Here is a 23956-nt window from a genome sequence, read left to right on the forward strand (position 1 = left end):
CCAAGACTGTACTATTATACTATAAACAATACTTTCACCACCCCGCCCAAATTCCACCTCCTTGATTTTATGCTATGTCTTACACTATCCTATTTTTGCCAGTTAAGATCCTATCATCCTTCAAAGCCTAATTCAAATAGAATTCCCTTTCAATAAGTCTTTCCCTTGGTATCTTTCTTAGGCTTACTCTAAATATCAATGGAACTTTGTACCAATACTCCATAGTAATTATCAATTTCAACTCAAATTTAGTTTATTTATGTCTATCTTCCATAATTTAAGAACTCAGAGGCGGGCTCCTAATGTTTACTCTATCTCTTCACAGCAACTCATAAGCATTCAAAACATGATTGCTGAATTTGAATAAACACTTAATACAACCACAAAGAATTTTACATCTCAACCACTTTCAGAAAAACTAAAGCATAAAAGAAAAAATCCTGTAATACTATAGTGAGTTGACTTGTGTCCCCCCGAAAAAGATATATCCAAGTCCTAACTCCCAGTATCTGTCATCGTAACCTTATTTGGAAACAGGGTCTTTGCACGTGTAATTAAGTATCTCCAGATAAGATCACCCTGCATTTAGAATGGGCCCCAAATCCAATGACTGTTGCCCTATAAGAAAAGGAAAGGAAGATTGGAAATAGGGGAATGCCTCATAAAGATGGAGGCAGAAATTGGACTTATATGTCCAAGAATTACCAGCTGCAACCAGAAACAATAACAGGCATGGAAGGGATTCTCCCTCAGAGTATCCAGAAGGAACCAACCTTGACACAAACTCAGTTTTAGACTTCCAGCCTCTAGAACTCTGACGAACTGCTGCTATTTTATGCTGCCAAGTTTTTGGTAACTTGTAGCAGCTCTAGGAAATACAAAGGCCTCAATAGCAGAGCCCCAGAAAAAATTTTTTAGAAATAATAGCAATAATGAAGTTAAGAAATAAGCAGATTTGAGTTTTATTTAATGAAATCCATACTTTGCCTGTACTTATGATGAATAGGATTTTGATTATAAAGCAGTGACTCATTTTATGTTGTTCAGCGCAACCTCTTAATATGTCTTGTGTTAAAAGTATATTTTTAAAATGTTAAACCAAAGCTTTTACCACATTGACTATTCTCTCTCTCTTGCTGTATGTACACACACACACACACATACACACACACACAAACACACTTTTTTTTTGAGACAGAGTCTCATTCTGTCATCCAGGCTGGAGTGCAGTGGCGTGGCCTCTGCACACTACAGCCTCGACCTCCCAGGCTCAGGTGATCCTCCCACTACATCCTCCCAAGTAGCTGGGACTACGTGTGCCACCATCCCCAGCTGATTTTTGCATTTTTTGTAGAGATGGGTTTTCCATGTTGCCCGAGGCTGGTCTCAAACTCCTGGGCTCAAGTGATCCACCCACCTTGGCCTCCCAAACTGCTGGGACTACAGGCATGAGCCACCGAGTCCGGCCTAGACAATAATTTTTAAAATTCATGCAATTTCTAAAGAGAATGATCCTAATTAAGTTCTATGTTATGATGGTTATTTTCAGTACAATCTATGTCTTTTTTAATTTTTTTTGAGACGGAGTCTTGCTCCGTCGCCCAGGCTGGAGTGCACTGGTGTGATCTCGGCTCACGGCAAGCTCCACCTCCCGGATTCATGCCATTCTCCTGCCTCAGCCTCCCGAGTAGCTGGGACTACAGGCACCTGCCACCACACCCGGCTACTTTTTTTGTCTTTTTAGTAGAGACGGGGTTTCACTGTGTTAGCCAGGATGGTCTTGATCTCCTAACCTCATGATCCGCCTGCCTCGGCCTCCCAAAGTGCTGGGATTACAGGTGTGAGCCACTGCGCCCAGCCCAATCTATGTCTTAATGTTCTTAATGGTGAGGTTACACATTTTGGACATAATACTAGATACGGCCTTATATTTTGCTTATTCTCTATAAAGAATTTTAGGCCAGGCGTGGTGTCTGACGCCTGTAACCCCAGCACTTTGGGAGGCTGAGGCCAGCAGATCACGAGGTCAGGAGATTGAGACCATCCTAGCTAACACAGTGAAACCCCGTCACTGCTAAAACTACAAAAACAAATTACCAGGCGTGGTGGCATGCACCTGTAGTCCCAGCTACTGGGGAGGCTGAGGCAGGAGAATCACTTGAACCAGGGAGGCTGGGGCTGCAGTGAGCCAAGATCACACCACTGCACTCCACTGGGAAACAAAGCAAGACACCTTCTCAAAAAATTTAATCCAGTTCTTCCCTTTACCTTTATGCTTTATTTCTAAGTTATCCAGCTTGGGCTTTTTAAAGTCAGAGTATGCTAAAGGAATTACAAAAATAATTTCCATGAGCTTAAACCAAAAATGTAGACCTCAAATTCCAAATATAAATGATTGTTTTGTTAATTCTGCTTTTCTATGAAAACTAGCATCTTCAAGTAGCAGATAAAATTTGATTATAACAAACAACATATAGGTTCTTTAGAAAGTGTCCCAAAATAAATGTAAATTACATTTAAAACCACTTGAAGCTGGGCACAGTGGCTCAGGCCTGTAATCCCAGTCCTTTGGGAGGCCAAGGTGGGTGGATCACTTGAGGCCAGGAGTTCAAGATCAGCCTGGCCAACACAGCAAAACCCTGTCTCTACTAAAAACACACACAAAAAAATGGCCAGGTGCGGTGGCTCACGCCTGTAATCCCCGCACTTTCAGAGGCCGAGGCGGGCGGATTACTTGAGGTCAGGAGTTCAAGACCAGCCTGGCCAACATGGTGAAATCCCATCTCTACTAAAAATATAAAAAATCATCCAGGTGTGGTGGCGGGTGCCTGTAATCCCAGCTACTCAGGGGGCTGAGGCCGGAGAAGCGCTTGAACCCAGGAGGTGGAGGTTGCAGTGAGCCAAGGTTGTGCCACTGTACTCTACCCTGGGCAACAAAGCAAGACTCCATCTCAAAAAAAAAAAAAAAAAAAAATATATATATATATTAGCTGGGCATGGTGGTGCACGCCTGTAATCCCAGTTACTCAGGAGGCTGAGGCACAAGAATTGCTCGAACCCAGGAGACAAAGGTTGTAGTGAGCCAAGCTAGTGCCACTGCACTCCAGCCTGAGTAACAGAACAAGACTGTCTCAAAAAAAAAAAAAAAGAAGAAAAGAAAAAGAAAAAAGAAAATCCAATCCAAGCTACTTTTAACCATAGAGGGCTTGAATTAGAAAATTAAATATACATATAACTACCTTTAAAAACACTGAAGGCTGAGAATACTGCTTTCAAGAAACTGCTAAGTAGGTCCAAGGTTAATATTTAATATTATTCAAAGAGTTGCCACACGTAAAAACCGAGATCGCACCACTGCACTCCGGCCTGGGTGACAGAGCGAGACCATCTATAAATAAATAAATAAATAAATAAATAAATAAATAAATAAGTGCACTTAAGTCTCAAGTACTTTTTAAGTCCTTAGTTTTAAAATATTTTCAAATTTTTGAAAATTATTTCAAAAATATAGAGAGTGACCCTACTAAAACCAATTAAATTCTACCTTCCATATAAAAGCAAACCAGTACAGGTAACCTAATTTTACATATTTAGTTATTTACCCAAGATCATGAAACAAATCAAATTTAATAAATATTACTTGAATTTGGTAAAACAATTATCTTAGAAATTAATTATAATTCTTTGAAGCTTGACATTCTTAGATGTAGATAAACAATTTCAGCACTCTAAGGACTAAAAAGGTTAAGCAAATTACTAATATCGATTATTGTATCCATTTAACCTATAAAGTAGTAGGAATTAATATTGAATTGCTACTCTAATAACATCTCCATTCTATTCCTTTGGGCCTCTTTTATGCCTATTAAACATATACATGAAACAAAACCATGTCATGGCAATTTGCTGTTCTCTAAAATAGTACTATTCTTATATGGCAAGTCCCTACTAGGCAAAACACTGTTTTTTCTTTCTCATAACAACACACAGCATACATGAGCCAACACTAGCAGTACTCTTACACTACCTCTCAGTTAACAGAAAACCACGGTGCTGTTTGGCCAGGCAGTTTGTGTTTGGACATGTGTTAAGGAAATGTGAAGACCAATTAGAGAGCTACAAAATAATCAACTTACTCTAGCCTACATTATAGTCACAACTTAATTATCCAGCAGCCACATTTCTAAATATCTCAACCACTTATATTTCATAAAGTAGAAAGCAAGAATAACAAACTGAAAAAAATATCTTTCCAGTGGTGAACAATATTTTTAAGCCATTTATGTTTTTTCAGAAGTAAATCACTCTCAAACCCTCATAAGTCTAAAAAATCAGAACTGTGGTTTGTAAAAGGTTTGAACTTTATTCATGTGATTACTTGTCCCAGAAAGCCTTCTTTCCAGCCTATAACAAATTAATTAATAATGTTCAGAAGCTATGTGGGAGAGTAGAAAGCTGCTCAGTTCGCTATGAATAAATAAACATGGATTACTAACATAGGGATTCCAACAGAAGATATGTGAAAAGCAGAAAAATATAAAAGCACCACCTAGCCTAAGTCATTAAGTGTTAAGGGATTCCCCACCTACATCCAGATTCCCATGAGTAGCACAACATGTTATAGCAATGAGCAATAATGAATCTTCATAATCTCTCAGTAGAAAGGTAGGAAAGGTTAGTATGTTATAAAAATGGTGTTTTTAAAAGCATGAAATATTTAATACCTTCTAGGAAATGCTTCAACGAAAAGGTATTTTCAATGTTTCTGGTCTTCAGATGGTTTAAAAGTTGCTTACAGAACAAACTATAGTTTATAAAGAATGGGTCTCTAATGACACAATTCTTCATTGGAAAATTCATACCAAGTTAAAATAACACAAAATATCTAAGATATAAGGTTATGCAAAATTACAATAAACCTTTTAAAAATCAACAGACCTGTTTGTTACAGAATACGCTCTTGGATTCTGGCAGGAACTTGGTGACAAAGGGATACAGAAACCAAAACCATGCTTCCACAAGTCTTTGATGAACCCATAGGCTTTCCCTTCCAAAACTCTTTCCAACAAGCTTCATTTCCTTAAGCTTCCATGTCTCCTCAAGGAAAAAAGCTAATATTCAAGGATACTTCTCACAAAATCTCTTATCTGCTTATTGTCATCCCAAATTCTGTATACAAAAAAAAAACCTTACATTTTACAATATTAATGACAACATATTCAAGTGCCACTTATTGATTAAAACACCAATTATAATCTGTCACTAAGGATACATTACTAATCCAGGATGCTATTAACTTATTTGACTTAAATTTATAACATTTTATAATGTATCAAATTACACATGTAAATTAGCAACTCATATAAATTCAGAAAAGCAATGCAACCAATTTTTTAAAAATCATTCAAAAATCCTATTTTCTAGCAAAAGTAAAACATTTGAAAAAAATTAATTTTTTTTTTTTAATTGTTTTCAGAGACAGCGTCTCACTCTGTCACCCAGGCTGGAATGCAATAGCATGATCATAGCTTGCTGCAGCCTTGAACTCCTGGGCTCAAGCAATCCTCCCGCCTTAGCTTCCCAAGTAGCTAGGACTACAGGCATGCACCACCATGCCTGGCTAATTTTAAAACTGTTTTGTAGAAACAGAGTCTCACTATGTTGTCCAGGATGGTCTTGAACTCTTGGTTTCAAGTGATCCTCCCACTTTGGCCTCCCAAAGTGCTCGGATTACAAATATGAGCCACTGTGCCCAGCCAATTAATTTCTTAAACTATTATTGGTGAGCTTACTTTTAACTTCTGCTTGATATGAAAAAATTACTTTTAACTAGCTGCTAGAGATTCATTCAGATATTGTCAACATTTTTTCTTTTTAGCATTTGACATTTAATGATGGGGTAAATAACCTTGGTTAGAATTAAAATAATAAAATACAAACTAATTTTATTTAATTATTCAAGCCCAGGCCATACATAAAAGCACTGAGGATCAAACATAAATATCCACAAGGGTGCCAGTGACAGCCAACAGGCATGTGCAAACCACCTCTCACAATACGTTTTCAAGATCAAGCAGTCTTTCAAAGCACAGTCATCCATTTGCCGTGGTTTTGTAGCACTGATATTATACATATTTTATATATAGTTCCATTAACTCACTGTCAAAGCTGCCTGTGTGACACCTAAGAAAATTCAGTGAGAGCAATACTAAGACATAAAGATTTTTGTTGGATGGGTTGGACTTTGGAGGGCCACAGACCATTATCTAAGGTTTTTTGTCCCCTCCCCAAACAAATTTTTGCCCATTTATGGATGTGATCACCCACACTGGGAATACATGTCATAGGGTTAGGAGAAAAAATGGATTAGACGCCTTTTAGTAAACACAAAGAATAGAAAACGGACTGATTTCCGAGCAGGATATATTTTTATCCAAAAATATATTTTATCATCTGTGAAGGTTAAAATGGTTTGTTTGTTTCCTTGCCTAAATCCAGGGAAAGGTATCTTGAATGACACATCACATTTTCTGAAGATGCAGGACAAATAAAAAGTTACTAAGAATACAGTTTATACACTTATCATCTCCAACAAAGAGAAAACCGCCAGGGGAGCTGGCAAAGAGGGATTTTGTTGAGCAGAAATGAGAGGAGGGAAGAGGAAAAAAAGCATAATATTTCAATCTAGCTATTACTCCAAGACATTTTTATAAAAGTTACAAATATTGTACCTGGAGCCCATCTACTTGTTTTACAGAGAACCTATTAGTTTGCTTTCATAGCTTCTTCCATCTCCAAATGTGTGACAGACAGACATGCGGTTTTCTAACTGCTGCCAATTAGAAAAGAATCCATAATCAGATAAAGTTCTTACCTTACATTTCACTGTCCAGTTTTTATTTTTCTGAACATGACTGATCAACTGCCACAGAAAAAAAACCAAAGGGGACTGTGATGTGTACATTCATTGAGGTACTCAAATATAACTAAGAAAAATCTCCCCACAAAAACAGGGCTTAAAAAAACAAAAAAACAAAACTGTTTCCCCACACTGCATGAGCATCTTCTTTGTCATCACATCCTCATTCAAACAACTCTAGAACCACAATGTAAAACAGTCTGGTAGAACTGCCTAAGTCAGATCATATTCCAACCAAAATTTAATAGTACTTAGTAGAAACTCAATAAAGTGGCCCAAAACAGTTAGTTCTACCCCCAACACAGATAATAGAGATATACTCAACATACACATTATAGAAAACAACCATGCATACTTGGACATATCTTGCAAATAAAAAAAAAAAAAAAGCCGGGGGCACCTTCAACTCTAACACATCAGTGAACATTCAATTCTGTTAAATATTTAGTAAAAAATATACGTAGCAAGAGCTGGCTTCATCACCCCTATATTAGAATTTATAGAGTAACTCTGATAGCTTATGTTCTGGCTCTAGTTTGGTGGTCTAAGGGTCTAGGAATACACATTTATCACTTAGTAGCAGAATATTTATAAAAATGTATTTGTTTTGAATAAAAATGGAATTACAATGAGTAAGGTATATTGTTTCCGCATCTTTTATTTGCCTAGGGGCAAAACTTATTTCAAAAGTACAGGAAATCCTTTTTTTTTTTTTTGAGACGGAGTCTCACTCTGTTGCCCAGGCTGGAGTGCAGTGGTGCGATCTTGGCTCACTGCTTCACTGCAAGCTCCACCTCCAGGGTTCACGCCATTCTCTGGCCTCAGCCTCCCGAGTGGCTGGGACTACAAGCGCCTGCCACCACACCAGGCTAATTTTTTTGCATTTTTAGTAGAGACGGGGTTTCACTGTGTTAGCCAGGATGGTCTCAATCTCCTGATCTCATGATCCACCCGCATCGGCCTCCCTAAGTGCTGGGATTACAGGCGTGAGCCACCGCACCTGGCCCAGGAAATCCTTTTATATGAACCCTAACAATTCTATGTAAGAAGAAAACATAGTTGGAAAATTAAGTCTGAATTTTTTAAAGTTTGGGGACACAATAGAGATTATATTGTCTTTCAAATATAAAGTGTACATGCTCACTAAACGTACTTTAAGACCACTTAAGATGAACATGTGATAGTTATTAATATTATAAGAGGGATGAGGAAAATGAAAGCAAAGTTTTATAAAGATTAATTCAAGTGAACATACTAGCAGTGGAATTAGAAAATCCTTACCACCCTAGCTAAATAAAAGCAGTCAACTACTGCACTAGTGTGTATTTTCAAGCAAATACAGAAGCAAAACTCATTAGCTCTTTAAAAAATACACACATTTAATGTTGGTCTGTTTTAATTTCTAAGTAAAGCAATTCCAAAAATACAAACTGAACATCAGAGCCATGTGAACCACCATGAGAAAATAAAACAGACATTCACAATAATTACGTCTAAAGACAGTTCAGCTGGATAAATCATCTTCCAAGTATGTTAAAGAAAAATTTCTAAAAATACTGCTGGTGTTCAGTTAGAATTAAAGGACTTTGGGGAAAATGAAATAATATGATACAGGTGGAGTGAATAAGGATACACGGGATTTACATTTTTCATTACCCCTAGATATAAACAAACATTCAAAAATCAACACAAACTCTGTGTGTTATTCAAAATATTGCAGCTGCAGGAAAGGCAACCTTAAATTAATAGCTAGGGGAAAATCAAGTTTTGGTGGAGGTAAACAGAAGTAACATTTTTTAATTTGCACTTTTGTAAAGCTCATTTATACCTGGCCAACCAGGAACCAAATGCAGACAATGAAGTTCTCTGCTTCTTTTGGCTATAATGTGACAAGAAAGGATCATCTTTTGAAGATGTTTAAAGAAATAAAGCAACTTTCTTTATAAACAGTCAAATAATCAATTAATGGAATAAATAAGTACTAACCCACATTTTAACCACTCTGTAATCACTACACTTTACATATTTTTTATTTTGGCGGCAAATTCCCCCATAATTAGTCTAAAATCCACCAATCACTTTTAAAAGTAAAATGAATAGCCACCAAAATAAGAAAATCTTCTGTTCACTCTTTGGCTAAAAAGGAAAACAAATAAAACAAAACAAAAAGAAACAGAAGACAACTCTAACACTGGTGATAAAAGAAACTTTTTTTTTTACAAGTAAAATAAAGTTATCAATTTAAATCTTGGTACACTTTATAAAAACAAGAGGTAATGTTGTAATAAAACAGCAGTAGCCTCAGCTGGCAACATACTGTTTGTTAACCCTGTGCAATAAAATACTTTGTTCATACTACACTTATTCAAACATGACTAACAGTTACTACAGACATTTCAGGAATCTTCACGGGACTCCTATAGACTTACTGTTTAAAATGAGAGACATTTACAATCATAATGTGCCATGAAAACTTGAAAACGTTACTTCTAGTAGGAGATAATGTTCATATTATTTGAATTTGTTTTAGGTACTGAACAGCTGAGTTACAAGGACTAAAAGTGAAAAGCATTCTAAAAGCCCATGAACACTGTTGTTCACACCCTTCTTCAGAACACACTAAACTTGTCTGACACATTTCTCTTCATACATAGCAAGCAACAGCACCCAATAAAAGCCTGAGAAGAAATGCTGCTGTGTAAATACTGCAACTATTCCTGAAAAAAGAATTATGGGATATATACTCCAAAGCTGCCCATTCCCATAATTTGTATTGCATAGGTCACATAATCACACACATATATATACACGTGTGTGTATATATATGCACATGCAAGAATATATTAAGACGACAATGAAGTCTAGTCACAGAGCAATTTACAGGCTCAATATATTTTTTTACACTTTGCTTGAAAGAAAATTTCAATATTTTACAGTCTTTCAGTAGGCATTATATACACTGCACTTTATGAAATCTAAAAGGTATTGAAATAAATTTTTCCAACATTTTGGTAACAAAACAAACAACGTTTCTCCAAATACTTGTGCTATCTACATGATGTTTGCTCTGATAATCACTAATCACAAAAAACTGACTCAATGGAATAATTAGAAAAATTGTCTAACACCATGCATGGGTTTCAATCATTTTTAATATCCTATCCTAGAAACATTCTACAAATCTTAAGATTTAAAAAATTAAGTCTCTGTTCTGATTTTTAAAAGATACCTTTTTATGACAATATCCATAACATTGACAGGTACATGTTAAGGCTAGTATCATCCCCTTTTTTGAATTTTTTTGACTTTTTTTTTTTTTTTAAGAAAGATAGTAAAAGCCAGACTCCTTTAGGGCTTTGAACTGTACCTACAGAAAATCAGAGTGCAGTGAACATAATGTTCAGTCCTACAGTCAGGATGCAGTTGCTCCTTCCCATTCCACAAGATACTGCACCTTTCCATCAAGTGTCACCCGACGTGCCAAAACTCGGTATTTTTCGCCACATGCTATTCTACCTGCAGCACCAAAATAACTGGTAATGGAGTTCTTTAGATGATTGAGTTGTAACTCCTGATCTGCTAAGTTATTCAGAATCTCTGTGTTGAGTTCATCAAACTGATAATCTTCTTTGCCTTCATCATCTTTTACAATTTCTGAGTTCTGAGTCTGGAGTGCTCTTCTTGGAAGACGACCTCTTCTTCTCCGCAAATGTGGTATTGCAGCAGGCCAAGATCTTCCTGTACGCGTTCTTTTTCTGGAGTCAGATAATCTATGTAACAGAGAAGGCCAGAATTGTCTACTAAGCTTTTTTAGCATCCTATGCCCATACAATATGTTCTCTTTTCTGGATTACTCTACTATACCATATATCCTTGATGATATAAAAATGAGCCAAACCCAAACAATAAATGCTATATAAATGGACTATCACTTGCGCTCATTACTTTAGATTTTGTCACCTTCTTGGAGCTGAACTTTGTGGAGCTTTTCTTCCTTAACTACTAGTAAGTTTAGGGTAATTTTTTTACTTAGGAGGCCAACAAGGAAAATTCTTACGAAGAGGCCCTACTCATAAATCAGGTATTGCCAATAATCTCATCATTTAAAAGAGCTCATGCATTTGTTCATTAGAACAAATAATTAATGAGCACAAACTACATCTATGACACTGCTCCATGTCCTTAAAGAGTGGAACTAGAATAGAGGTTCTCTTATTACCAGTTCTAGGCCTAATGAAGTAATACACCAGAATCAGAATAAGCACAAACTAGCAGTCAGAGTATCCTGGGTCTATCCCTAACTCTATTACTTGGCCAAATTCAAATCTCAATCTCTGTGTTCACTTAATGAGTGAAGGGGTTAGACTGGATAATGTGTGAGGTCCTTTTCAGCACAGAAATTCAATTATTTTATGATTTTATAATAAAAGGAGAATATAGTACAACAACTAAATTGAAAGACCTGCAGTCATACTGTATAAGTTAACAACCCAGCTCTGTTATACTTGCTAAACATGCAATGTTGGGCTTGTTACTTAAAATCCCCTAAGTCTCACTTTCCTCATCTGTAAAATGAGAACAACAGGACTTACACAACTCAAAAAATTGTTCTCTTTTGTTTGTTTGAGACAAGTTCTCACTCTGTTGCCCAGGCTGGAGTGCAGTGGCACAATCATGGCTCACAGCAGCCCTGACCTCCTGGGCTCAAGTAATCCTCCGCCTCAGCTTCCTGATTATCTAGGACTACAGACACCAATACCACGCCCAGATAATTTTTTTCTTTTGTAGGGATGGGGTCTCATCTCAAACTCTTGCCTCAAGCAATCTTCCCACCTTGGCCTCCCGAAGTGCTGGGATTATAGGCATAAGCCACCACACCCAGCCAAAAAATTGTTTTAAGAATTAAATAAGACAATATTTGTAAAAAGCTTAGCAGAGTATCTAGTAAGAGGCCCCAAAAAAGTCGATTATTCAGAATTCATTAATAAATGGGTTACACTTTAAGCATTTAATGTAGAATTCTGCATAATTTACAACAGCAGTTTTTGAATTATGAACAAAATTTAAACAGAATGAAGTATAAAACTTGAAAATAGTAGCTCTGACCCCAGATAGATTAACCTTTTCATACCTGACACGATGTGCTTTAGAGAAAAGTTGTCCTGGCCAGGCAAAGTGGCTCATGCCTGTAATCCCAGCACTTTGGGAGGCCGAGGCAGGTGGATCACTTGAGATTAGGAGTTCAAGACCTGCCTGGCCAACATGGTGAAACCCCATCTCTATTAAAAATACAAAAAGTTAGCTGGGCATGGTGGCGCACGCCTGTAAATCCCAGCTACATGAGAGGCTGAGGTGCCAGAATCGCTTGAATCCGGGAGGCGGAGGTTGCAGTGAGTCGATATCATGCTACTGCACTCCAGCCTGGGTGACAGAACGAGACTCCATCTCAAAAAAAAAATAAACAATAAACAAAAACGTTGTCCTTCTGAAGGGCTGGATTAAATAAGATATCAGAGGGGAGTCTGCTATTGATGAAAATCTTAAGTTTAAAATCATTTTATGGACAAAAGGATTTAGGTGTCTGATTTTTTTTTTTTTTTAATCAAATCTTGGCCAGCTGTAGTGGCTCAGGCGTGTAATCCCAGCACTTGAGAAGGCCAACACAGGAGGATCACTTGAGATCGGGAGTTCAAGACCAGCCTGGGCAACTTAGCAAAACCATCTCTTCAAAAAATAAAAAAGCATTACTTAGGTGTGGTGGCACAATCTGTTGTCCCAGCCACTAGAGAGGCTGACATGGGAGGATTGTTTGAAGCCAGGAGTTTGAGGCTGCAATGAGCCATGATTGTGCCACCGCACTCTAGCCTGGGCAACAGAGTGAGAATCTGTCTCTTAAAAAGAAAAAAAAAAAAAAATCATATCTTCCTAAAGCAAAGAACACTTGTGTAGCAGAGGCATTAAAAAGCCTAACGAGCACAGCTTCTAAACAATGGTATACTTTTTCTCTGTGTACACAGCAAATTTCCACACAAACATGAAAAATACATTTGTACTCTAGAAAGCAAAAATATTTCAAATGAATATTAACAACTATTGGGATCTACATATGGATTACCTCTCAAAAAGCTGATAGACACAACTTACATCACTTTCAATTGCTAAAAAATTATTCAATCAACACTTTACAAAGAAAAGAAATCTAGAGTAAAAAAAGTAAAAAAAATAAGAATGTAAAATATCTACCCATAATGCCTGGAAATGCTAGACGAGGTAGTTTCTTTTGCACTGGAAGCACCCGTGAAATCCACATCTGAGGTATTGGATGAATGTGCAGTTCCCTCAGTTCTCCTGAGACAAAAGAATTTAAATTGTGTAACGACTATATTATATAACAAACAAATAATAATATCTACTCAAAAGACAAAACCTAGAAAGGGAGAAAATAACTTTCTATTTACCCTATAGAACAAGGTAAATCCAAAGTAGGATTCTCTGAAATTGATTCCTTATCCTGGAAAATAAAAATATATACTTAAAGCATGTCTCTAAAGTAAGCTGAAAAAAATACTAGCTTCTCAGTTATTTCATGCATCCCTCTTCTTGAGAACATATACCAACATATCCTCTTACCAAAAGTGGCTCAGCAGTTTTTTGAATCATTTTTCTTGTATATGGGCCAGGTGGACGACCTACAGATTTTTTCTTTCCTTTTTTTTCTATGCCATTGCTTACTTCCCTGAAATGGAAAACCATTATGCATTTAATCTCTGCATAAAGAAAACAAAGACATTGACTCTATGTATGTAACTAGACACATATACATATATTTTATTATTTTATATTAATGGTAATAAAAAGTAAATATTAGTTGAATCCACAAGTTTAGTCAAGTGCACAGATAATATATTCTAATCCAAATAAATATTTCTTGACTTTAAAGATATTTACATTATGAAAGGTTTAAAGAAAGTCCTCTTTAATATAATTCTGAACAATATATACCACTCAAAGATTTAAAAACAACAACAAAAACCAGACAATTATACTGGATGGAAGATTTCAAAACTCCTAGAAGCTCAATTATATAGTTTAATTTTAGGTGGTTACAACTTGGAGGATGTTTCAAGGATTTACTACTAAAAATGACTATGAATTTAGCAGTTAACTTCACGGAGTCAGGAAATATCTATGTTAACATTGTAGTAGTCATAAAGGCTGCCTTTAGATATATATGTAGATTCTTGAATGACACCATCAGAAAGAGAATGAAGCCCAGAGTGGCAGAACGTAAAGGAGAAAGGAGTAAGAAATCCTTCATATTCTCAGGGAGTCATTCAAAAGGAAAAATCAGAAAGACCTAGAAAACCATTTTTTAAACATAAAGCCAAATACCAAGCAATAGGAAGGAAAAAAGTGCAATAGGCAAGACACTAATTATAGAAAAAAAGAAAAAATATATATAGAAAGAATATCTATTTCATTTACTCAGCAATAGCTACCATATAAAGATGATATTAGATAATATGGATACAAAGGTGTTCCCTGTGCTAAAGAGTTCACAATATAGTTAGAAAGTGACAAATGTGTATACAAGCCAAGCTAATAAAATGGAGTGAGGGCTATGAGGAAATTGTCCAGGAGACTTCAATTAAGGAGAGGAAAAAAGAACACTATACAATAGCCTAGAAAGAGATGAATGGAGAAAGTAGGAAAAAAACGTATCCCTCCAGATGCCAAAAAAGGTCAGGGAATAAAGGTGGAAGTATGAGGAAGGAGAAAGTAGGGGAACTAGAAGGACAAAGTAGAACCAGACGCTATAATCAAAAGTCTCAAGAATAAGATGGATGGGATATCCATTTCTTTTGTAAAATGATCAACATAATATTTATAAAGGACTCCTGGACTAAAGAAAGTAATCTCAAACTAAAAGGAACAACTTATACACAAGGTCCAGAAGGAACTGAGGATGCCTTTAAAGAAAGCAGCTGAATCCTTATCTGGTGGCATCAGATGACCTGATAGCTACCACAAAGGGAATATCCTATCACAATCATGATAGAAATGAAAAAGCTTGTGGAATTTTTTTTTCTGATTTATAATATGGGCAACTGCTAGCAAAGGATTTGAGTGACAAAATCTGAAAGTGATAGGAATAATAAGCATTCTTTCCTTCATTCAAAGAAAACTTAATTAGTAGCTAATTTCTTACAAACTTCATATAACTGGACTCATTGTCAAGGCTTTGTACTGACATTTTCCTTATCTCCAAGATGACTATTCCATACCTTTAACTGACCCTTAAATTCCCCTCTCTGTACAAGCCTCTCAGCTATCTTTACCTTATATTTCATCGAGAAAATGGAGGCTACCAGGCAAGAACTTCAGTCAATTTCCTTATCTCCAAGATGACTATTCCATACCCTTAATTGACGCTTAAATTCCCCTCTCTGTACAAGTCTCTCAGCTATCTTTACCTTATATTTCATCGAGAAAATGGAGGCTACCAGGCAAGAACTTCAGTCAATTTCCAACTGCCCAATCTACAACAGAACTAGCATCTGTACCCATCTTCTCTTTCACCCCATTTCAACAGAAGGATGTTTCTCCTTCTAGAAAAGGCCAGTCCCACATTCAGGCTCTACATCCCTTCTCTTTTGGCTTCTAGTCTCCTATACCAATTTCCTCTTCTCCACTGGATCATTCCTACTTACACACAAAAACAGGTTCCAACTATCTCCCATCTATTTTAAAAAACCATCATTTGACTAGTCCTATCCCCCTCTTCAGCTGCCATTCCATTTGTCGGCCTCCCTACATAGGAAAACTTCTAGGTGTTGATGACATATACCCTTTCCATTTTCTCCCCTCTCATTCAGGATCCTTAAAAATAGTTTCCTATTTTCCTCCTTTCCTTTACTACTGTTATTATTTTGAATCTGCCTGTGTCCCTGATATGCAAGAGAAGCCCAGTTTGACACGTAAATTTGGCAATGCTGGGTTCAGTCATACTTTCACCCAGTCCTATCTGGTTTCTATCTGTACCACTTCAAAGAAATTCCTTTTGTCAAGGTCACTAATAACAAAATGATACCTTATGCAATAAATATTTTTCTTTCATTTTAATCTACCTCTCACTAGCATTCAATACACTTTAATATACCTATCTCTCTTGAAACACTACCTTTCTTTTGGTTGTCATGACATCAAACTTCCTGGTTTCCTCCCATCTCACTGATCATTCTTTTTTAGTCTCCTTGCTTATTTCACCTCTTCCAAATTTATAAATGATATCAGGACATGATTCCAGACCACCCTCTCTTCTCTCTCTACTTGCTCCCTTGGTAATTTCACTCATTCTCATGGCTTTATCAATCAGATTCCAAATTTGTATCACCTGCCCAGAGCTCTCCTATGAGCTCCTGAATTACACATCCAATTGCCTGTATTTCACATCATCCTGTGTGTATGAGGGTGGGTGTGTGTGTGTGTGTGTTTGTCCCTCATAAGAATCTCAAATTCAATGAATATGAAACAGAAGAATGCTTCATTCACCATACCAAAATCTGTTCTTCCAGATATTGATTAACCACCCACCTGTTGCTCAGGCCAGAAATCTGGGCATTATTTAATTGATTCCTTATTTTCAGAAATTTAATTCACTAGCAAATCCAATTAATTCTACCTCCAATAAAGACCTCATATCTGTTTTCTCTCCATTTGAGTGTTACCACCCACCTCTGCACAAGCCCTCATATCATCTATCTCTCACCTAGACAATTGAGTGTTAATTTTCTCCTGCTTTTATTCTTACCTCTATACTATCCATTCTCAAAACAGCATCCAAAACAATATATATATATTTTTTTTTTGAGACAGAGTCTCGCTCTGTTGCCCAGGCTGGAGTGCAGTGGCACGATCTCGGCTCACTGCAACCTCCGCCTCCTGGATTCAAGCGATTCTCCTGCCTCAGCCTCCCAAGTAGCTGGGACTACAGGCAAAAGCCACCATGCCCGGCTAATTTTTGTAATTTTAGTAGAGATGGGCTTCACCATATTGGTAAGGCTGGTCTCAAACTCCCGACCTCAGGTGATCCACCTGCCTCGGCCTCCCAAAGTGCTAGGATTACAGGTGTGAGCCAGTGCGCCCAGCCGAGTATTTCTAAAAGATAATTAAATCCCTTACATGCCTCCCCATTATTCTTAGAAAACAACCCAAATTCCTTGTAAGACCTACAAGACCCTACACAGGATCAAGCCCCACCTAATCTTTCCAATTCCTGATGCTACTCTCTCATCCTCATTTATACCACATCAGTCTTCTGTGAGTTCCCAGAATGTTTCAAAGCCTTTGCACTTGCTGTTTCTGCTAGCTGGAGTAGTTTTTCCCTTTGTTTTTCACATTGTTATAACATTCTCATTCTTTAAGTCTTAATTTAAATATTATCTTAAATAGTCCTTCCTTAAGCCTCATTGTTAAAGTACAAAGACCCCATCTCTATCCACAGTAAAGTCTAAAACAGTATGCTATCCTACATGGCACTAGCATAATCTGTAACTATTTTACTTATCACCTTTGTAAACCCCATCAGGGCAGAAGAAAAATCTATCTGTCATTGTACTGCCTAGCACTTAGATAATAAGGCACTTGAAAACTTAGATAATAAGTCACTTGAAAACTGTGCTGAATGAATGAATCAATCAATCAATCAATGAAAAGTGAACAAACAAACAGGCTAGTACTCTTAAGCTGTTTGCTAACAAAATCAATAGAGTCTATTTCTGGAAGGCCAAAGTCCCAAAATAAATAAACAAGCATCTGGCATCAACTCTTCATACCTTGTCTAAGCAAGATATTATAGACCAAAAAAAAAAAAAAAAAAAAAAAATCAGAGTAACTGCCACTTGTACTTTCAAATATACTAAGGAGACTAAATAACATACATTTTTAGTTACAAATAAGCTAAAGAGAAAAACTAAGCCACAGATCAACTTTTACCTTGAATCAGATATAGGTTTGGATGCCTTTCTGCCTTTAATTTTAAATTCATGAGATGTTCCTTCAGGTTCTTTCTCTGCTTTGAAAGCCACATTTGGTGGCACAGGAGGAACACGAATTCGCAACCCAAACAAATGCTTCTTCTTCTTTATTTCTTTCCCAGACATAAACCTAAATTTTTAAAAAAATTAACTAAAATTTTAAAAACTGAACACATATACATAGTAGACCCTAACTTAACTTTCATATATAAGGCCCTTATACTTGAAAGCCCACCCAATACTATAAAAATTCACTTCCCCTTGCTTTCCTTGATTTTTATCTGCCCCAGAGCCAGTCTACAGTAGGATATGATGGGCCAGTCTACAGTAGGATATGATGGGGAGGAAGGGATAGGACCAGAAAGGAGAAGAGCACATGTCCACTTTTCTTTTTAAACATGGCAACTAACTTTTTAAAGGAAGAAAGAAGAACAAAGAATGGTATATTTTTGGTCCCAATATGCTTTCCCATATTTAGTGTCATCTGTTAGAAATATTTCAAAAGGGATTTAGGGAAAAAAAGAATTCCATCTCAGAGTGGATTTATAAGGAGAAAAACCTTAGTCAGAAATAATAGGTGACAGCATTGAAAAAGAAAGCAGGAGATAAATCCTAGAGGCCCAGAAAATAAAAGGAGTATCTAGAGTGCCGGATCTGGAAATGGAAATAACCTGGGGCAAAGAAGGGTTATTCCAGTTTATTATGGACTTGGGCCTCTGCAAAATATGCTCCTTAGACCTTTCTTTTAGTCTCTATGGTCCTTATTCCCAAGCAACTCCATCTACCTCAGCTCTACTGAAACTTGCCTGGCCACAAGAACCTCCATCAGTTGTTTAGAATGTTCTCCCTCTCTTTTTAAATTTTTTTTTTTTTTTTTTTTGAGACAGTCTCGCTCTGTCACCCAGGCTAGAGTGCAGTGGCTCAATTTGGCTCACTGCAACTTCTACCTCCCGGGTTCAAGCGATTCTCCTGCTTCAGCCTCCTAAGTAGCTGGAAATACAGGTGTGCACCAACATGCCTGGCTATTTTTGTATTTTTAGTAGAGACGGGGTTTCACCATGTTGGCCAGGCTGGTCTCGAACTCCTGACCCCAGGTGATCCGCCTGCCTCGGCTTCCCAAAGTGCTGGGATTACAGGTGTGAGCCACCACGCCCAACCAAAATGTTCTACTTTTTTGCAGGTTTAAGAAAGGGGATCCCTCATTACTACCATAACAGGAACAGATATATTTCTGGTACCCTAAACTGAAATTCAGAATTCACTGTCCCATGAAATATTTTTACCAGCACAATAACTGCTCAGGTACCTTATGACTTTTTTACAGTCTTTTTTCCTTTTTATTATACTTCAAGGTCATATCAGGTACCTCATGACTTTTTGAGCTGGTCTAAAGATCCAGCCACCGGTAATTACATTATTTAATGAAGAAATACTATCAATTTCAGAACACCAACTTATTGCCAACAAAAATTTTATAATATAAAACTTTACTGGAGTCAACACATACATTTATAAAATTTGTTGCATTTAAAAATGTTTCTAAGAAATGTAGATACATTGTTTTAAAAAGAAGGGAATCCTTGTTAGTACAGTGGTGAGTTAAAAAAAAAAAGTAAAAATAAGGTAGGGTGAAGACCTGTAGATCTGTATGAGAATATATCAAATAATATCACTTAATTATCTTAGACTACTCAGCTAGAAATATTACTTTTCTGTAACTAATGGTGTTAACTATTATAACCACAGATCTCAATCTTTTTAAAAACCCATATTCCCTACAATATTCTCTATCTTTTGAATATTCCCACCAGCTAACAAGATTTTATTTTACTTTCAGTACATTACATTATAGAAGGAAGTTATTACTGAATATGCTTTTTCAATGAAACAGGCTAAATTCTCCCAGAGATACCGATATGTCTCCCACCCACCATTCCCAGGAGAAGGATTACTCCTCCCTCCTCCAATCCTTGAGAATCACTGCTTTAATCTAACTAAAATAGAATAGGACATTATACAGTTTAAAATGGTATAGACTTCTTCTATACACCAACCCCACAATTCTTAAACAATGCCATTATTCCTTATACTTACTAAATGTCTCCCTCATAGGGATACATAAAATAAATCAACTTACATGGTCTTGTAATCATTTAATGCCTCCAGAACATGCTCATATCTTTCAGATTTTGGTGTGTCTGCCAGCTGTGAAGTATCAAGAAACAATTTAACGCACTACAATTTCATCAATTAGTAATATACAGGTGCTAGATAGAGGCAATGTGATGCAGAGGAAAAGTGTACTGATTGGTAGTCAGAAGATCTAAGTTCTAATTCCAAGTCCTCACTGACTATTATGTGACCTAGGGCCATTTAACCTCTCAAGGCTTATTTTCTCACTTATAAAAAATGAAGTGTAAATCCTACACTAGTTACTTGTTCATTATATTAATCCAACGATATGTTTATGAAGGAACTACAAACTGTAAAACACCACAAAAATGGGACTGTATTATTAGTTATTAAATTTTTCAAAAATTCTTTAACCTAGGGAAATAATAGAATTATTTTAATATTTACGATAAAAGTTCCTAACAGATATCAACAGGAAGGAGTACAAAAAGTAGTAAAAAACATACCATTTTCCAGTACCTCTAACACTAAGCATAAACTGATAATCTCTATAATTTTTTAGAATACTGTAAAATTGAGAGATCTTTTCACAACAATTATAGACTTTAGCCAGCTCTAAATGGCTCAATAATTTTTCATCATAACAAACCGTTTTAAAATCTAAATATTTAATTCTAGAAAAAAACCCTATTTTGTTTCAATAGGGCTTTTTCTCAGAGACCTTTCTGCCTCTTCTTGACTAGGGCATATTAGCAAAGAAATCTTAAATTACAAAAGGACCATCCTGAATTAATGCTACAAACACCTTGAAAAAAAAAAGCTGCTTCCAAAATATCACAGTTGACTTTCAAAATTACAGCCAGTATGTTCTTTACCAGTTGAAACTCCCAAGCCTCAGAACTGCTTTAAGTGAGAGAGAAAACAAATCTGCCAAATAGAATGCTGGAGCTAGAAAAAACTTGTAAGTCATCTACTCCAATTCTATTTTACACAAGTTAACAAATATAAAGGTTAAAACTGCTCAAATTCACCTGTCTAGTTGGTGAGAGAGCTAGAACCTGAACTCAAGTGATAAGTCCATTCATTCTACACTCACTGAGAGCCCACTCTGTGCCAATATGCTGAGTGCTAAAAAAAAAAATGTTAAATACGAGTTAGGTACTCATTCCCCTATATCAAACCACCAACTCCTACTGTAATTTCTGAAGGGTTCTAATGATAGAGAATTTCAATTTTAAAGGAGGAATAATAGAATCAGACTTTAAAGCCTAAATGAGACCCTAGATCCAATTCAGCCTTCCACCAATATTGCAGTCTCTTTTACAGTACAGATATTTATTCGACCTTGGCTTAATTAGTGCCACTGATAAAAGCTGATAAGGCACCAACTAAAAAAGCCCATTCCGTAAGTAGGCAAAATCTTCCTCCCCAGAGCTCTTTCATTCCTTCTTTTACAAGACAGCTCTTCAAATATCTGAATGCAATTATCATGTCTAACTATAAGATTAGGTTAAAATGTTTAATAGCTATATCACATGGTTACTTCATATTAAGCTTGTGACTAACTCTGTCTTCTTCCTGGTCCCCCCTCCCCACCCCAACTGTGAAATCTTATCAGATGAACTGCTATCAAATTGAGTATCCCCTATCATACCCGTGTATTGTTTGTGTTTATGGCTAAAGCAGAATTTTATAACTGCTGTTAATTGATCTTGTTTTCATCTCAATGTTCCAGATCTTTTCTCTTGATTCTGTCATCCTTCTAGAATTGAAGGTAGAGACAAAGACAGAACCCCTATGGCCCTCCATTAGAGTCTCCCTCAAGAATGTTTCCAAAGCACCGACTTTGTTACTGTTTTTCCATTAGTTACAAATCCATTTAATTTTCACTTTAACCAGTTCACATTTTAATATCTCACCTGAAATCAAGTTATACTATGTCTATATCATGCCCAAACCAGTGTTTGCTAACCATAAAAAAAAAAAAAAAAAAAACACTGACAAACCAGCATTGCTAATCATATCAAAAAAGAAACCAAGGGTATACATGACTTATTCTAATAAGAGATTTTCCTTATTGCCTTTTAAATCTTCACAAACCATATATCGGAAAAATCTGAAAATTTGCTGAGTCAACAGCAAAACTAACTTCCTAATTTCTAAAACCCACTTTTTTACTTTCTGACGATCGCAATGAACTCTACTGTCTTTTGGTATTTACTCCCTACCGTTTCTCAGAAATTTTATCTACTAAGTTCCTTCAGCACTCCATGACTACTCTGCATAGAACTGCATATTTTAGCTACCATAAAAGTGCCAAAGACTTCCCTCTTTCAGTGTTTTGCAAACTAAAAGTACAACCATTATAGTGCAAATCAGATAATCTACATTAGAAGAGCATCATATTCTACACCTTCCATCTGACCATGAGGTTTATTATATAAATCTCCAAAAGAATAATTTTTTTTTTTGCTCCCCCCTCTCCAGATACTAATCTCACACTAATACTTATAGTATAACTCTTCCTTTCAACTACCAATATTAAGTTCCAAGCCACCTGGGCTTAAGTATCCCAACAACTTAGGTAATTTGTTGCTAACCACCATACTATATGCTAATTATAACACTCTAAGCCTCAAGGTATTTTTGTTCAGATTTCTTATAATTTCCACTTATAAATATTATTCCACCTCTATTGTATATTTTCCTCTAGTATCATTTCTACCACAGTATTTCTTGAGTTTCATCTTTGCTTTTCTCCCTACCTCCCTCAGAAGTGAAGTAGCACTCCATAAATTATTCTGCTATCAACCTCAGGGTTTCTAAAATTTAAGACCACAGAAGAGTGGTTGTTACAGAACGAGGATTTCAAATAACTTTAAGAATCAAACACAAATGACAATAAGCGATTACAAAAAGTACTAACATCTCATTTTAAACTCCCCCAAACAATCTGATACAACAGATGAGACTTCATTTTACATAAAAACCTTAAGAAAGTTTATCATGGTTTCAAATGTTAAGTATTTTTACTATCTCAAAGAAAATAATCCAAAACATAGTAGTTCCTCAAACAGCTACACTCAATGTATATGATAATCATTAGGTACCAAGCCAAAAGAAGTACAAAAACTACATAAGGAAACAGTGTAATACTACCATTATCTTCTAAAATGATTCAAAAGTTTTATCTTCTCTTCATAACAATCCTATACCGTATTCAACTAAGAAAAAATATGATACATGAATGTTACATTTTGCCTTTTCAGTATGACAGGATATTATCTCCAAACGTGTAATATTTTTGAAACTTCTTTTTATTACTAAAAGAAGTCACAGCTTTGGATGATAATGATGTATTGATGTAGCTTCATCAATTATAACTAATCTACCACTATGGTGGAGGGATGTTGATAATGGAGGAGACAATGCATGTGTGGCAGAAGGGGACAACCTAAATCTGCTCTAAAAAAAAAAAAAAACAGTCTTTAAAATAAAAACAGTCACAGTGCTTCCTTTACAAAAAAAAGAGGGGGGGGAGACACAATACATGAAACAGAATACAACTGATTCAATGTAAGATTACAGCAAGTAATTACAAATGTAAATATGTATTTACTAGGTTTCTAAAATAAAAAATACCATTAAAGTTTAGCCAGCCTCATCATATGTAAAATTATAATTCAAAGTTCAGGGATAACAAATGTGGATAACTGCCTAGTTGTGCAATATATATTCCTACGCAAAATGCCATAAAAAATCTCAATCAACTTATATCATTACAAAATTTTTTCTCTGATGTGGTGGCAAGAGGAAGGAAACTCCACATTTTAGATAAACTAAAATCACAACCTTTGTTCTATTTTGT

The 23956-nt window shown here is 36.1% G+C and overlaps 1 protein-coding gene across 6 annotated transcripts in view; it reads right to left on the reverse strand.

Annotated features, from left to right (window-relative positions):
• Positions 1 to 8278: 8278 nt before the first annotated feature.
• The window catches only part of MTF2 (metal response element binding transcription factor 2), a 60416-nt gene continuing 44738 nt past the window's right edge, over positions 8279 to 23956 (reverse strand). For 5 of the 6 annotated variants that reach the window (XM_004026143.5, XM_019030509.4, XM_063696939.1 and 2 more), the window contains 6 exons: positions 20093 to 20160; positions 17915 to 18085; positions 13550 to 13655; positions 13378 to 13430; positions 13163 to 13267; positions 8279 to 10689 (listed from right to left, as the gene is read on the reverse strand). In XM_004026143.5, the coding sequence (XP_004026192.1) occupies positions 10332 to 10689; positions 13163 to 13267; positions 13378 to 13430; positions 13550 to 13655; positions 17915 to 18085; positions 20093 to 20160 (861 nt within the window). In that variant the 3' untranslated portion in view covers positions 8279 to 10331. The remainder of the gene's footprint in view (positions 10690 to 13162; positions 13268 to 13377; positions 13431 to 13549; positions 13656 to 17914; positions 18086 to 20092; positions 20161 to 23956) is intronic. The other variant, XM_055352330.2, reaches the window with a different exon arrangement.

This window comes from Gorilla gorilla, chromosome 1 (assembly GCF_029281585.2).
Source record: "Gorilla gorilla gorilla isolate KB3781 chromosome 1, NHGRI_mGorGor1-v2.1_pri, whole genome shotgun sequence".
Taxonomy (NCBI): Eukaryota; Metazoa; Chordata; class Mammalia; order Primates; family Hominidae; genus Gorilla; species Gorilla gorilla.